At 38.4% G+C, this 16270-nt stretch overlaps 1 protein-coding gene across 1 annotated transcript in view; it reads left to right on the top strand.

Annotated features, from left to right (window-relative positions):
* LOC107271628 (acetylcholinesterase) overlaps positions 1–16270 on the top strand; it is an 80710-nt gene that overhangs the window by 52420 nt on the left and 12020 nt on the right. Inside the window, exon 4 of the mRNA XM_015747839.2 lies at positions 11949–12112. Coding sequence (XP_015603325.1) covers positions 11949–12112 — 164 coding nt within the window. The remainder of the gene's footprint in view (positions 1–11948; positions 12113–16270) is intronic.

Genomic DNA, 16270 nt, shown 5'->3' on the forward strand with positions numbered 1-16270 from the left:
GGGGGGGGGGGTCTCCTTCGGAGTTCAGGGTACGGATCGGCGATCATTTTTTACGATTTATCATAGTGTAGTTTTTTTTTTGTAATTTAAAAAAAAATATTTTTTCTATATCTTAAGTTTACAATTTTTTGCATAGGGGTAAGACACGAGGGTGCCGACCTAGTTAGGCTGGTAGAATTATAACGTGGTAGGCGTAAGATTCGTTGGTACGTAGATACCTGGAAGAAATGAGGCTGCTAATCTCTTTTCTAGCTCGCATGGGCTGTAAACCTCGTGGGAGCACTAAACTTTGCAGTACCTTCGGTTGAAGTGTTATCCCGAGCTTTACGAGAAATGCGGTAGGGGCAGAGCTCGTGGGTGGTTGGGACGGCTGTACGCGACTGGTCGGGCACGCTCGTCTTTAACTTTGCGTGAGTTTCTGGGGTAAGAGAAAAAGACGCGAGAAGAGGAGACGGCGGTACATGGTACAAGGAGTGCAAAGGGAAGTAAGAAAAACAAAGGTAGAGGCACGCGAGATGGTTACAAAGAATAATAAGTTTTTACCACACTTCATATATAGAATAAAATTTGACGTGAAATTTTGAGATAGTGAACATGCAATAGTAAGTCCGATAAGTTCAAGGTTTATCAAGGGGCCATCTCCTTATGACATTCAACGTAAATGAGTCCCCTGTACACGATCCTGTACTCGTGACTCCACGTACAGTTCGCGCAATCAAGAATGAAAATGAGATTCACGATGTTCCAAGCTCCACTAGTTTCCTGTCTGTTTTTCTCTATTATCCTCGGGATCTTTGACTTTTGAACTTTCGACGAGTCTGCCGTACGTTTAATTAAAAATGCCCGTTTCTCCGCCACCATTGTCTCATTCTTCGAGATATAATCTTTCGACCCGTCTTTGACCTTATTCTTTATCATTCTCTTTTATATATATATATATATATATATATATATATACTATACATATCTCATACCATCACTCGAACGTACAACCTCACTTCGTGCACAAGCACTTTCAAAGCTCTTTTACTACTCGAACGGAAAGTGGTCAGCAGAGTTCACGTAATTTCCACTTAAAAATACCTATTTCGAATTACAGCCGGTTCTGAAATATTTTTTAAAATATGTCACGTAATCAAAGCTCAACCGAGTGGGAACGTGACCTTGAACGAAACGTATTTCATAGAGTGAAATTATGAAATTAGATCGATTTTATTGACACTGATAAGGGCATGGCCTTTTGATATGTCAATAAAAGTATATAAAAGAAAAGTCAAATTTCGAAAGAATCGAACGAAATGAAAATTTTCTTCGACATAAAAAATAACTTGGACCTAACGCAGTCTTGATATTATTTATAAAAATTCTTTTCATCCGACTAATTAAAACAGAAATTGAGACCCGTTTCGTAGTCTACTCTATTTGCAGGTCTTTTCAAAGTAGGCTGGACCCATCACCCGAGTACCTATTAACGGCGCTTCGCGTTCTATAAATAAAATTAAATCTCAAACCACCGTTAATGGAACCTCAGCAGCCTTAATTTAACGTGCACAACGTCAAGCCGTAACCGTCTCTTATCGCGACCCTAAAATTTTGCATAACCAACGAAGATGGATACACCTGGAAGTGCTAATGGAATTACCCAGTGTAAAGTGTAATTATATAAGATTCAAAAAAAAAAAAAATTAAGAAAAAAAAAAGGTCTGATACCAATTACTTCCCTTTGAAATGCATTGGATGACATCCAATAGCCGTGCCCAAGGGCTGTCGCGATAATTCAAACTATCGTCAATGCCATATATCGGGTGTCAAAATAATCTCTGATCGAGAACACCTCAAATTACTCGGCAGCTTCACGCGGAGCCTGTCCATTTATCAAATGATTTATGACACCAAATAAAAGCTCAATCCACGCGATTCTCCCTCGAGGGAGCCTCAAGTTTTAACTCTACGGCTAAATGTTCCTATTGGGCGAAACTTTCTGATCTCTGGAGTCGCGTCCGAGTCACGAGTCTATTTTATATAGAAAAGTCCGAATCCGGGGAAACAATAGAAAAAGTTTCACTGACGTAACAACTCCCTTTCCAAGCAACGCAATAAAACGTAATTGTGGCTCTGCGAGGATTTCGCAAAGTTTCGATGTCGCTATACGGGTAACTCGAGCGGGGTCGAATTAATAAATTTTACGAACGCGCATGACGTAACGTTTCTTCCGATAAGTTATTCAACGTTAATTTTATAACGTGACGATAGGTTAATTACTACGGGCAAATACCATGTCGATCGACTCTACCAGATAGGCTGCTGAATTTATAGCACGACAGGTCACGCGCAGCTATATATATATATATTTACACGTATGTGGATTCAGGCGCAACATCGGTGGTTGCGCATCGTTGCACATAGTTGCATGTGCATTGATGCACATGCTACATATTCTACGCATTGTTAGATACACGAGTGCTAAAACACCTGTGCGGACTAACGCCCGATTTAGCCTAAGCCAACCTAACCTAAATTTGCTCTAGCTTTATCTAGCATATATATGAGGTGGGTGCAAAAATAGTTTTTTTTTCTTTTTCTTTTTCTTCTTTAAGAAACCACAATTTTTTAAAATAACTTTTAACAAGTCATATATTTCATCAATAATATCACGTGTGCAGGATGGGACGTCTTGTCAAAATATATCGACACGTGTATTCATTGTCAAATATTCGTAACGACCGAATTCGAATGGGTTTGGTTGGTTGGGTAATCCGAATATCCAGCCCTTTGCGGTTTTCCTATATATCACAACTGTTAACGTGTATCGTTCAGTGTGCGAAACGCCGTCGTTTCAATATCTTCTATCTTGACACGCGTAATCGTACAGGTGGCACCCAGTGGCTCTGGTGCCGCTCTGGACCTTCGTGCTACAGTACGCACTGCGCCGGATCGACGTAGGAACGATATCCCACACGCTGATTCATATTTAATGAAGCGGCTGCCTTCTGGAAGGGACGAGTTGTCGACCTCCTCTTTAGTACCTTCGTCCCCTTCTGGTGTGCTGCTGACTTCCGTCGATATCTCAAGTTATTATGCTAACGACACCGCCGACGGCAGTTGGCTTAGTTACGGTGCGCCCCGCGAGCGGCGCTACTGTCGCTACTGTCGCTTTGCGTCGTTCCTGCCTTAACTATGTATATGCATATGTTGCATATGGACGGATATATGTATATATATTATTTTAATGGTTCTTCAAGCTTTGGAGACAAGTGTCGCACTTTTACTAATTGTAACCATCAAATTTAAATCACGTAGTGAAGTTTTAGTTGCGCGCTCTCGAATTCTTGTTGAAGGTTTTTTTTGCTTTCATCAATTATGCAGGGGTATGTGTATCAACTGTTTTTACATTCGTGGAAAGCAATTAGTGAATCGTTGCCTTCAGATCGATGGATAAGGACTTTGTTATATTTATCGTTTTTTTTTTTTTTTTTTTTTTCAAATAGCCGTTTTTGTCTCGAGATAAGTTTCAAAAAGTTAAAAAAGTTAAATTTTGAAGTTAACGAATAAAATGTATTTTTTTCGTGCGCATTTTGAAAAATCACGTGTAATCACACCCCCGCCCCCCGCCCCTTGTCCTATTATGTTATCGAGCAAGTCGTAAGGGCTCCATTACTTCCATCCGGTGCCACGCCCTGCACATTTTCAGTTCCACTTCAACCCTCCGCGTATTCCGGTCAGCTAGTTCAGCTGGGTCAAATATAATTATAGCAAGAGACATACACGAGCATCCAGCACACTTGTGGACGTACCTTGAGCTCTGCCGTGTGAACGAATAGCACCGTTCGTGAAGTTCCAGTCAATTGGAAACTCGAGATCGGCAACTTTGACTCGTGTTCGTAAATAGGATCGTTTTTGCTTTTTCTTCTCTGTCTCAGGTTTAAGGGCTGCGATATGTTAAAGGATGTTAATATTGACGAGATTACTGATATAGATCCATATAATGGAAGCAGGCGATTAATTTCGGTAAATTTGCTTCCGAGGAAAGCATCGCTTTCAACCCCACCTTCGTTTGAACCATACATAATCCGTTTCCTTCCAACTGGAAGGACCGCTCGACCCAGCTCATACGGACTTCCTTTCCACGAAGTCGATGTTCCATTTAATTAGTTTCGGACTTGGAACATTCCTTTTCGCTTTACCCGGCCAAGGGAGCGAAGCCAAGAGTCAGGCTTAGTTCCAATTTGCACCGTAAGGAGAGGCGGAGGTTCCGGGAAGGACAGAAGCGCGCGCCGCCAGACCACCTAGCGGCAAACTCGCTAACTACGAGGACGAAAACTTACAGAGGGCGCCACTGGAAATTCTTGAACGTAAAATCGTCTGATACGAAGAACAGGATACTTTTCACTTTCACACTGAATTTGTCAATAGGATTACCTGAGGAAAATGATCAAACGAAGGACAGAAGGAAAAATCGTTTCCGCCTGAGCTACTTTACGTTGACAACCTAAAAAACGAGCGCGTCATCTTGAATCCCCGGAAACAAGAAGACTTGATCAAACGTCTTCGACCCAATCGAATAATTCAAGTCGTCGGTATGGAAATCATTGAAAGTCCTATTGGAATTTATTGACGTGTCACGGAAGAGACCTAGGGCGAAAAAAAAACTTGTGTAATACTCGAAGAAAATTTTTTTATCAAGCTCACCCAGTAGCATAGAAAGTTTAGATATGCAAAGTGCGGCAGGAACAACTTCCGGTATTTTCGTTCAAGTCAGATATCATATCTACGTCGTGTATGCCATTTACCTAAGTGCCCACGTCGTGTAAGGGCTTTTGACGCTTTTACGATAAGTAATAAGCGACTTTTGAAAATGAAGCGTGAAATTATTTTTGACTCTTTTCATCCTTCTCGGAGTCGATGTCTTCGATTTAAACCGTGGCGCCACTGTACTGTTCGTTCGAGCACCTTCCGCAGGAAATAGCCCTTCGAGGCGTGGACAATTGCGACACGAGGAAAGGCGAGGTGCCCGACTTGATAGACGGTAGACGCTACAGGAACGCGAGAGAGATTGTCCAAGAACGATAGATGGTCACGAAAGAGCTCCAACACGCCACCTTCCTTGTTTGTCAGGTTCTTTAATCCAGTAACCTATCCCATTTGAGTCGGCGCCACTGGTAAACTGCGTACACATAGAACATTCTAGAAGTATATTACTATCGAAAGTATTTTTCCTTTGTATACTTCTCTATAATTTTTTTTCTCGGTCCCAAATATATAACCCGTGATCGTTTTTCTTTTTTTTTTTCCTTATTTTTTTTTTCGTAATTTATTTGAGTAACAAGTACGAAGGCCTTTCCCCATAAATGTTCCATATCGTGGAAAATGTCACGAGCAGCGAAGGTTTGGCGTAGGGAGGAGGAAGGGGAAGGTTACATATTTCTACGACAGCCTGGATCGATCTTATCCATGCAGTTTACTATCGAGATATTTCGATCATCGTTTCTCTCAGCCCTGTACGAAAGGGTGGACCAATTTTACGGAAGCTGATCGGTTCTGAGTCACCAGGTATAGGTGTAGTGTCCTTGTAATTTTGCTTTTTAAGTCAATATTAATCCTATTATAGTTCGATCCTTCTCTCTGTGGAGTTCTTGTCGTAGATTTTTTGAGTTTACGTAAAAATTGTAGATTAGGTGAAAGTAAAAAAAAAAATTATTTTCAAAGACTTAAGCTTTCGAACTATTGCAATCTTTGCGTTCAGAGGGAGAGGCGGGAAATTCAAAGATTTTTAATTTCCCAAAGGCTGTATTTACATTTGATTTCCATTTCTAAAAGCTTCTCGCACTTTTGTGATCCGATCGTAGGCATTATGCGTCTCTTGGCGTCGGGACGAGTACTTTCCCAACGAGAAGAGGTCGTCGCGCATGCAAAAGCCCCTCGCAAAATCGAATTTTGACAAAGTGACTATTACTTGCGTGTATATAGGCTTTCTGGGTATCCTGCAAAGTCCCTTTCCAATATATACTTCTTATTGTCCTTCGAGCATATACTCTCGTGAAAAGCCTTGAATTTTCTAAGGATTCGGTTGATACGATCGAAGGACATCCGCATTACAATCACGATCCGCGTGGTTATCAAATATAAATACCTCGTTCCTGATAACGCCCATTCTGCCGGGACTGGAATCCGTAAAATCACAAAAAAAAATTCCACGCTACCGCGTTACGAAGATCGAAGTGAATTGACTTCGATAAGAGTAACCCGAAGCTAAAGTCGTTATCACCGTGTAAAGCGATCATGCAGCCAGTAATTTTGACTTTATTATCAATTACCAAAAAAAATTTTTAAAAAAGAGCAAAAAAATTTTACATTCAAAAAATTATCATCGTACCCAATAAAGAAATTTGATAAAATTTTTTTTTTATACATATAGCAATTCCTCATTCTTCCTCGATTGTGCCATTATATGACGTTAAGGCAAACGACGTCGAGCAGCCTTAATGAATTCGTGCTGCGTAAAATTCCCAAAGGTTTTGTACCCAAAAAGGGATTCTTTCTGCCACGCATTAAGTAGTACCAACTCCATTAGTCCTGTGGGACTAATATCTACTTTGCTTGGTCCCTAACCGGTCCTGATTTATACCTACATTTATATTGCGCACCCATATCTCGGCCGGTAAAAAAAAAATAAAACATTCCTTGGAGACAGAGCTTTTTTTAGTTCACGATTCTGCCGTTGAAAACGCTCTCAGGCCATTAGGCTTGGTTTAGCAAGTTCAGCTGGCCGAGCCTGTTGCCTGATAAGGTGATAAAAAAGCAACCTATGAAAAAAAAAATGAAAACTATACGTCGTAACTTCAAGGGTCATGTGTTATTCAGTGCTTCGGATTTCTGTTACCGATGGGTTATGTTACATATGGTATAAACGTAATATGGATACGGAAACGTCCCGTGGACATTTTATGGACATCCTGTGGACATTGTGCCCAGTCAAAATATTTTGACGTAATAAATTCGTCTCTTCGTATACAGTATAGTTTTAATCCTTTTTGATACCGGTTTTGAATTAATTTTGAAAAAAAGTAATATTTTTTATTCAATAGCTAAATTTGAGCAACGACAGTAGGACGGCTGCTGTTATCAGGATGAAAGAAAAGTGAGGGGATGGGGTGTGTGAAAATATTCAATTTACGGAAAAATCAATTAAATTCAAGCACGGACCACGTAGTTACGATAGGATAGCAAGACTTTTTTTTTTGATATTAAAAACTTTTTTTCCAAAAAAATGCAATACTCGAAAAACTTATATACGTAAGTTTGGGTACTTAACGAACTTTCGTGATTTACCGAAGAGAAAACGACATGTGGAGCAACGCCGAAAATTTCACGTGTTTCATTAGTATTTCATGATAACGAGACGGTTGATATTATACATTTCGTGTACAGCACATGTGAGACTGTTACTAATGTCATTAATTTTCATAAAGTTTCCCTAACTGTATTGTAAATTTTTGATTACCTCTAAACATTGTAAATCACTATGGAGACAGTCTTACGTAATAATATAATTGACAATTAATAAAAATGATATTGACTAGAAAAATATAATAAAAATTTTACACAAAGTTTTCCGGTGTGCCGATACTTCATTATCTATTAACTCTGCCGCAGATGATTGCAAAGTATAAGTTTTGTGAGATAATTTTCTAAGTCTTTGATACCTCGAAGAAAAAGCCTAAGTAATACATTTCTCAAGTTGTTAAAGTTGTTCGCGCCCAACCAGAAGTTCGATCGAGATAAGTCAAAGTTTCCTGAAACCATACTGCACATATAGATATACTTGCGTGTAAAATACTATATCAACCGTGCATCCAACCTATATAGCTAACACTACCGCCGCTACCTGTTTCTCGCGATGATCGGCCAAGATTTAGTAACCTATTTGCATTCCAGTATGTTCGAGAACATATCCGCGCGAACTTTAGCGTCAAGATTACGTACTGTGTGGAAAGTAAGTGATAATAATAGGAAGTCTCTTTAGTTCGACCGACAGCGCCAAACGGTCGTCGGATGTACTTCGGACGTGAAGTTTCAATAGTTTTGAACTAGCTTACGGAAACTGGAGGCATTACGACCGATGAGGTACAGCGTTGCCATAAGAACGGTGGCAATGGTTACTTCGTAACCAAAATAGCCGTGACTGTAAAACTCAAAAAATGATTAACGTGTCAATGCTTATTATTTAGACAACCAATAAAAATGTTCTAACTTGAATTTCTTATAATTGTTAATTGAAATTTTTTCGTTTTCAAATATTATCCTTTTTTATTGGTGTCAATTTTTTTTAATTTTTAAAAGTGTCAGAAATTAGGTAAGGGATGAACGAAATATTTCTCGGGTACACCTGTCGACTTGATCGAGGACGAATGAGGTCGTAACTTTGAACTTGAAAGTGCTTTTGTTAATGGCTGATAAGGGGATCCACGCCTACGTAGGTGGGAAGTCGAGTTAATGGTAACTGAACGTGGTATGACGTATCGCGTTAAGCGAACATTGTAACGCGAAGTGTCTCGTTCGTTAAACATGTCAACGGACGTGGGAAATGGCGGAGAACTTTTGAAAAGTTGAAATAATAATTTTTAATCGAAGGCAGGAACGAGCGAGGCATAAATTACATTAAGGCAAAGCGCTACGAGATTGTAGTTATTTACGTACGGCATGAAATTCCGACAGTAAAGGTTTTTCCGTCGTGAAGAACGGCCCCCAATTTTACAACGCGACCAAATTGAATTTCCATAGTGAAAAATGCACAAGCGCCGTGGCTCCTGCCTTTCGAGCTAATCGCATTCGGCATGCGGCAAGGCCTTGGGGGAAACGTGCGAAACGTATGACGTAAGCGTGGAAGCTGAGCTGACGGGTGGCAGGAGGAAAAAAAAGAAATTGCATTTATCTGTGTACTTCGTATCTATTGGAATTTTCGACAAAACAGTCGCGAATCGACTCGTGTCGAACGTCTGAAAAAATGGCAGTGGCACCAGTCCCTGACACCAACACGTGGTTAAAAAATTTTTTACGAATCGAAAATTACTCAAATCGATCAATCGCGATTTGCAATAATTTTCAATTAATTGCACAAGTCTCGTGTCGCCCACGAGAATTCAACTCGAGACTGTTGGGAGTAAAGTTAGACGATCCGTACGAGACGTCTCTTTATCCATCTTGGAAATGTGATACAGTTTAGCATAACGACTGTATTCAAAAGCCAACGGTCTGAATATTGGGCAACTTTCATCCGAATGAGGATTCCTCGTAAATTTTCCGGTTATTTCGGGCAGGAAGGAAACTCTGCCGTTAAAGTGGGGTCGGTATTTCTATTACGTAGCTCCACGCGCTATGTTTCTCGTAGAAAATTCACGTGCCGCCTATATAGGTATATCCACGTATTATATATAGGCATGTATAGGATAGAATACGCGAGGCGCTAAATCCACGTTATAAGAGCCACGATGCAGAATGATACCGGATTTCCTGCTTCCCGAGTACTCAGTTTCAATTAATGCCACTTTAACGGTTGACTTATTCAACGGTGGAACGTCATTGCTTCTCCCCGAGAACCAGTGTTTACCGGTTGTGCGAATCGGGAGGTTTGCGCGAAAATTTAATGGTGCTCTGGAAACTTTCGCGGCATTCGGTTTTTTACCCCTTTTTGGGATATTATTGCATTATTTTGGTATTTTTGGAAAATCTACCGACTCACCGCTTCACCCTTCTCAGGGACCAATTATTTGTTTTCCCGTAAACATATACTAAAAATACAAGAAAATTCACTGTGACATTTGTCACGTGAGAAAAAACCTCGGGGGATAGTTTTTGAAAAATTTCAAATTTACCGCCCTTTTTTTTAGATAGGTAGTATATACCCCTAAGGATATCAGGAAAACGTTATGAAATCAAACTGTCAGCGCTGAATGACTGTAATATATATCTTTGTCAAACGGCACATCTGATAACATCATAAATGTCATAACATTGTGAATTATGAATGTTGGAAAAAAATGTGGTCAGATCTCTGAAATCTTCCCTATGTGACGTTCAATATGTTCGTATACATAGTGATTATATTTACCACGTGTTACACGTTGACACGACAATTTTTTGACAGCCACGTGTCATTTGTTAAGGATTTCATTGTTTACGAACTGTCAAAGAATAACGTGAGCCCAGCTATACCTATATACGTGTAGTAACGTTTTACATAGGAAAAGTTACACAATTGCCTGTACTCTTGTTTTTCAAGTTCGACTAGCGTATGATATGGTACTTGTCGTAAAAAAACTTTCAACTAAATCGATACCTCAATTATGTTTTGTACCTATAACTTGCTTAACCTTTATCGGCTCGTAAAATCGTTTATAACGCTGCCAATCTAGGTGTTAGAGACAGCAACAATTATGTTTTAATTGTACGTCTATCAGAACTGTCTGCGCCAGGTTATACCCATTAATCTCACATAGAGCGAACCGCCTAAGACCATGTTTTTTTACGTTTAACGCCGTTCGCACTAAAAAAAAAAACATCCCCTAGCAAAATTTCTCATAGCCAATACGATTTTGCCAGTCGATGATTTTTCATTGATTCGTTAGAAATTACGTATAGAAAACAAAATATATGAGCGATGTGAAATTTTGAACAATACAAAAAAAAATCAATCAGGTACAGTATATACTATTCACTGTTAAAATAATTCATGCGTTACTTGATATTATTACGCATGATAAGGAATAGTTGGCCACGAGTTAAAAACCGTTGATAGGTTAAACTGCTGTAAAAAGAATCAAAAGCCACGTTCACACGATGCACGCAAACCAAATTAGCGGCTCGCAAGAGCTGTGTAAAATTTGCATAACAGGTTACGTTATTTCAGACTCCACTGTTTCTTTTTTTTTTTTTTCTTTTTCTTTTTGGGTCAACCCCTCGTATTTCTGACATTCACCACAGAAAATCCGTATTTTGCACGCACGTTAAATTTCGCAGTTTTCTCCATTGTCATTGACCCCCCATAGAAATTGCAGCTTTATTTGACAAATTCTACAGAACGTATTTTTTGTCAAGCTGACATGTCGAACTTCGACAGCTGAATTTTGAAACTTTCTCAAAGTCCTTTATGAGATTTTCATTATCTTACTAACCCACCTATCCCAACTGTTCGTTCGCTATATCTTCACTATACCTTAATCATGGTAGTTCAAAAATCCCATAGCTGCTATACATATATAGGTACCAGCTGTGTATGGTTGGTCACGTATCAGACCCTTTACGCACTATTTTCATGGTGAAAATCAATTTTTCTATTTGTCAGAATAACGAAGCACGTATTTCGCATTGGCGTAGAGCAATAGCTAACCAATAACCCTATGTAGCACATAGCAAATAAATCCCAAAGGAATAATTTTGAAAATTTTTATACACAGAGCGAAAAGACGATCAACGCATGGTTGCACGTTTTCTTATCTGTGAATAATTAATTGAAATCCTGCAAACCGTTGAGAATTTTTAAGATATTTTTCTTGTTCAAAATTATGTAATTCACGACGCTAGTATTTCCACAGAGAAAGCAAAGGGTGAAAAATTATCATTGGTATTTACCCATGAAAATTTCATAGGAGTTTTATCACGGTTGCAAATGGGAATTTATACTTGCATTTATTTCTGCATAAACTAATCTGGTTGATTCTACGTTAAAGGGTGGCTGAACTCTCGTAATAATTAATATGCTAGATATTCACCGTAAGAACGTAACGGCAAATGGTATATTGAAACCTGTGCGGATCGTGCAATAATTTTAACTGTCTTGGTTATTAATTTTATTATTAATATTTTAATTAAAAAAAAAAATTTTCATAAAGTTTTGCTATCTGTTCACTGTGAATTATTTACCAAAGTTGCGTCAATGATTTGTGTTACAGAGAACAAGTACCAACCTATGGGGCGAATGGATGGGGGTGATGCACGGTGATGAAATTGAGTACGTGTTCGGGCATCCCTTAAACAGATCCCTGCAGTACACCGAAAAGGAACAAAAACTTTCTCTGAGGATGATAATGGCCTATAAAAGTTTCGCATTATTTGGGTAAGTCATTTATCTCGATATTTCATTCCCCCCGTCCTTACCCCGAGTCCTGTGAGAATTCATCCCTCTCGAGGGTAGAGTGTGCCACTCCATCGACCCCTATATTTGTAATACTTTGCTTACACATATTTTCATGCAAATATTATGCCCTGAAGATTTGCAGAAATAAATTCGGAATATCAAAAAATGTATATAGTGGACGAAGAGTTAGGCGTGGAAAAATGACATCTCGCCCTTCACGACTCCCATATGGAAATTGCATCAGAATAATAAAATTCACATTTTTGTTTGCGAATTAAAAAAAAATAGAATGCCTGTGTATATTCTATTACGTCGAAAAAGTTAATTTTAGTTTTATCTGATTGGGCGTTATGTCGTATAAATTAATCTCCACGTAATCAGGTACCCTGCAAATGTGTTTTTTCACATACGCCTAAGCAGCGAAAAGAAGCAGCAGCACGTGGCTATTTATTTCGTATCAACCAAATCATGCTAAATAATTCAAATTTTTTTTTTTTTGTAAATTTTCATTATATCGGAGTAAAGAATACATATAGACATGCTACCGGATATCGATACAGTTGGCATTACCAGGAAATTCTGGGTCAAAGTAGAAATTACCCATTATTCCCATTTTGTATTCATCGCGAAGGTAGATATTATCGATCGATAAATTAGTAATGCCAATGATTAATAAAAATCGAATTTTTAATCAACAAAAGAAAAAGTAGGTTAATCTACCCATATGTAACTAGTGCCATGTATGTATGTACAGTGAAAGGAGAAAAGGGTAAAAAAGGAAAAAAAACTACCTTTTCTCCTCGATTTCCAAGCACGTCCTCTGTATAGCAGCAACTGATGGAATATTGACCCTGAGGCAGGATGAATTCCGTCTCTACGTATTATATTTATGTCGTGTATAGGCTCGGATATATCTCCCTTTTTTTTTTGTCAAAAAGTATCCCCTACTATTTCTAGGTTCCAATTTTTATTTTACCTAATTTTCAAAGCACTTTTTCAAAATTTCTTAAAAATGATTCAACAGTAGGCTTTCTCAATAGCTTTCGAGGAGTTCTATAGTTCCTGATAGGTTTTAACCATAGTTCTACTTAAAATTACAAAAATTAAGGTGGTACCCGGGAGTCAGCTCCAGTACCGCACTTTTTTAAAAAATCTCTCAAAAATGATTCAACAATAAGCTTTTTCAATAGTTCTCGAGGAGTTCTATAGTTCCTGATAGGTTCTAACAGTAGTTTTGCTACGTAATATCGTTAAAATACGAATTTTCCAAAAATTGAGGTGCTACGCGGGAGTCAGCACCAGTACCGCACTTTTTTAAAAAATCTCTCAAAAATGATTCAACAATAAGCTTTTTCAATAGTTCTCGAGGAGTTCTATAGTTCCTGATAGGTTCTAACAGTAGTTTTGCTACGTAATATCGTTAAAATACGAATTTTCCAAAAATTGAGGTGCTACGCGGGAGTCAGCACCAGTACCGCACTTTTTTAAAAAATCTCTCAAAAATGATTCAACAATAAGCTTTTTCAATAGTTCTCGAGGAGTTCTATAGTTCCTGATAGGTTCTAACAGTAGTTTTGCTACGTAATATCGTTAAAATACGAATTTTCCAAAAATTGAGGTGCTACGCGGGAGTCAGCACCAGTACCGCACTTTTTTAAAAAATCTCTCAAAAATGATTCAACAATAAGCTTTTTCAATAGTTCTCGAGGAGTTCTATAGTTCCTGATAGGTTCTAACAGTAGTTTTGCTACGTAATATCGTTAAAATACGAATTTTCCAAAAATTGAGGTGCTACGCGGGAGTCAGCACCAGTACCGCACTTTTTTAAAAAATCTCTCAAAAATGATTCAACAATAAGCTTTTTCAATAGTTCTCGAGGAGTTCTATAGTTCCTGATAGGTTCTAACAGTAGTTTTGCTACGTAATATCGTTAAAATACGAATTTTCCAAAAATTGAGGTGCTACGCGGGAGTCAGCACCAGTACCGCACTTTTTTAAAAAATCTCTCAAAAATGATTCAACAATAAGCTTTTTCAATAGTTCTCGAGGAGTTCTATAGTTCCTGATAGGTTCTAACAGTAGTTTTGCTACGTAATATCGTTAAAATACGAATTTTCCAAAAATTGAGGTGCTACGCGGGAGTCAGCTCCAGCACGGCACTTTTTCAAAAATCTCTTAAAAATGATTCAACAATAGGCTTTTTCAACAGTTCTCGAGGAGACAACTCGAAGTTGTCCGATTTCCAACAGACGTGATATACAGTACGGTCATTGTGTTTGGTCTGATATATGTATATTTATTCATGGTAAACAGACCGAATGGAATATACGGCGCCGTACGTTTCTGTAAATTTCTCAATGGTCAGCCAAGTAGAAAATCCTTAGCGAAAAAGAGTTATTGATAGTCGGGATAGGGCAAGAAGGAGCGAGAAAACGTATCCGCGTAAAGCGGCGAGCCTTGCCGATGTATCATAATAACCTTAAATCATCATCAATTCGTAACTCTGCGCGACTGGAGGGAACTCGTAAAAATGAGATATCACGCGATCGTGCATAGGCCTATGAATTTTTTTTCTGGTCTCTTTGCTCTTCTACCACAACCACACCTCTGGGTTGTCGATATTGTATTTATCGGTCTTGGAACAGAAACTCATAAGTTTCCCATAATCAATTGTTTCATTTCTTTTATACATGTATATAACTCGTATCGATATATCCTCCAGTCAGAAACGATACGTATAAAGTTATATCCTACTGGATAAGGACCGTCCGAAGTTGGCGTATCTGTTCGATCTATAACGAAACCATCTTCAGGCTTTGGGTTAATTCCGAATATTACTATATAGCATAGGATTATATGAAAAATCGATTCGCATAATATTTCTAATCTCTAGGTCGAAGGTACGGAAGGAAAAGTTGAAATTTTTCAAAAAGATTTTTCCATTCCATTTTTATTTTCCGAATGCAATTCAAAAATAGTCCTTTTTATTTATCACTGACATTTTCAAAATTTTTAATACCAACCATTGCTTAGTACTTTATTCCACGTGCACTATGGTAATGGATTTGTGCAGTATCTGCGCACGCTTTAAAGCTTGTGGGACATTTTATGCCGTACATATGAAAAATCCCTGCTTTACATGGAAGCTAGTAACTTTTCACCCAGCTTGGTTTTTTCATGATAGAAAATCTGTAGCTTCGTCCGAGAGGATTTAGAGCCTAGGGAGAAAAATCTATTGCGGCATGTATGTTGTAACCATATTCCCATTAATACGGTTCTCCGGATCGTGCCAAAAAGGCGGGTTCGAGCCAGAATCGACTTTTTAAGAATTTAGGAAAGATATCAGGTGGGACAAATGAAAGTGAGACTTTGTCTTAGAAATAACAAAAGAAAAGTATATTGTCCTACAATACGTTTGTCCTACAACGGAATACAAGAAGAGGTTAGTGCAGGTCCAGCCTGAAGAATGCTGGACGTTAGTAAGCAAAGAATGAATATAAACGTAATCGCAAAGTAGTAATTATTACGAATGGTATATACACGGACGGGTCTTTGTAAGACTTTTTTTACAGTATATTAGACTCGAACAGTCGATTCGATTGTTTTTTATCTCCTAACACTTTTATGTCCTCCTGCACTCCGATGTCTGCAATATTGTTCGGCCTGTTTGAGCTACACTCTAGTTAGACACTCGTTACTTCGCGTATCACATGGCAGCGCCGTGAACTTTTATGTCGATCCACTTTTCCTCTTTGTGGGGCAAAACTAAGACCGTAACGCAAGTAGGGACATTATTAGGATCGTAGATAATGCACTATTCCATTAACGAATAAAGAGTATTAACTGCAAAGGAGATAACGGCGATAATGGATGCTGGATGGAAAAAAAGAAAAATGACACCTCGGTACAATGTATTAGATAATTTATATAAATTATCAAAATTTATTGATAAAGTTAGAAAATTTTTTTTTTCGCTGCAGATGAGATCTTTTTTTTCCAAAATTTCTCCAAATCAATTTTCCTCCTGGGACCTAAGTCGCGTTCTCCTCTCAAGCTCTCTTACTATCCATCATTCCTTGACAGCCGAGCGACTTTTTCTCACTGCCGAGACATTTTTTTTTTTTTTTTTTTTTTTTT

The sequence above is a fragment of the Cephus cinctus genome, unplaced genomic scaffold (genome assembly GCF_000341935.2).
Source record: "Cephus cinctus unplaced genomic scaffold, Ccin1 Ccin1_scaffold1004, whole genome shotgun sequence".
Taxonomy (NCBI): Eukaryota; Metazoa; Arthropoda; class Insecta; order Hymenoptera; family Cephidae; genus Cephus; species Cephus cinctus.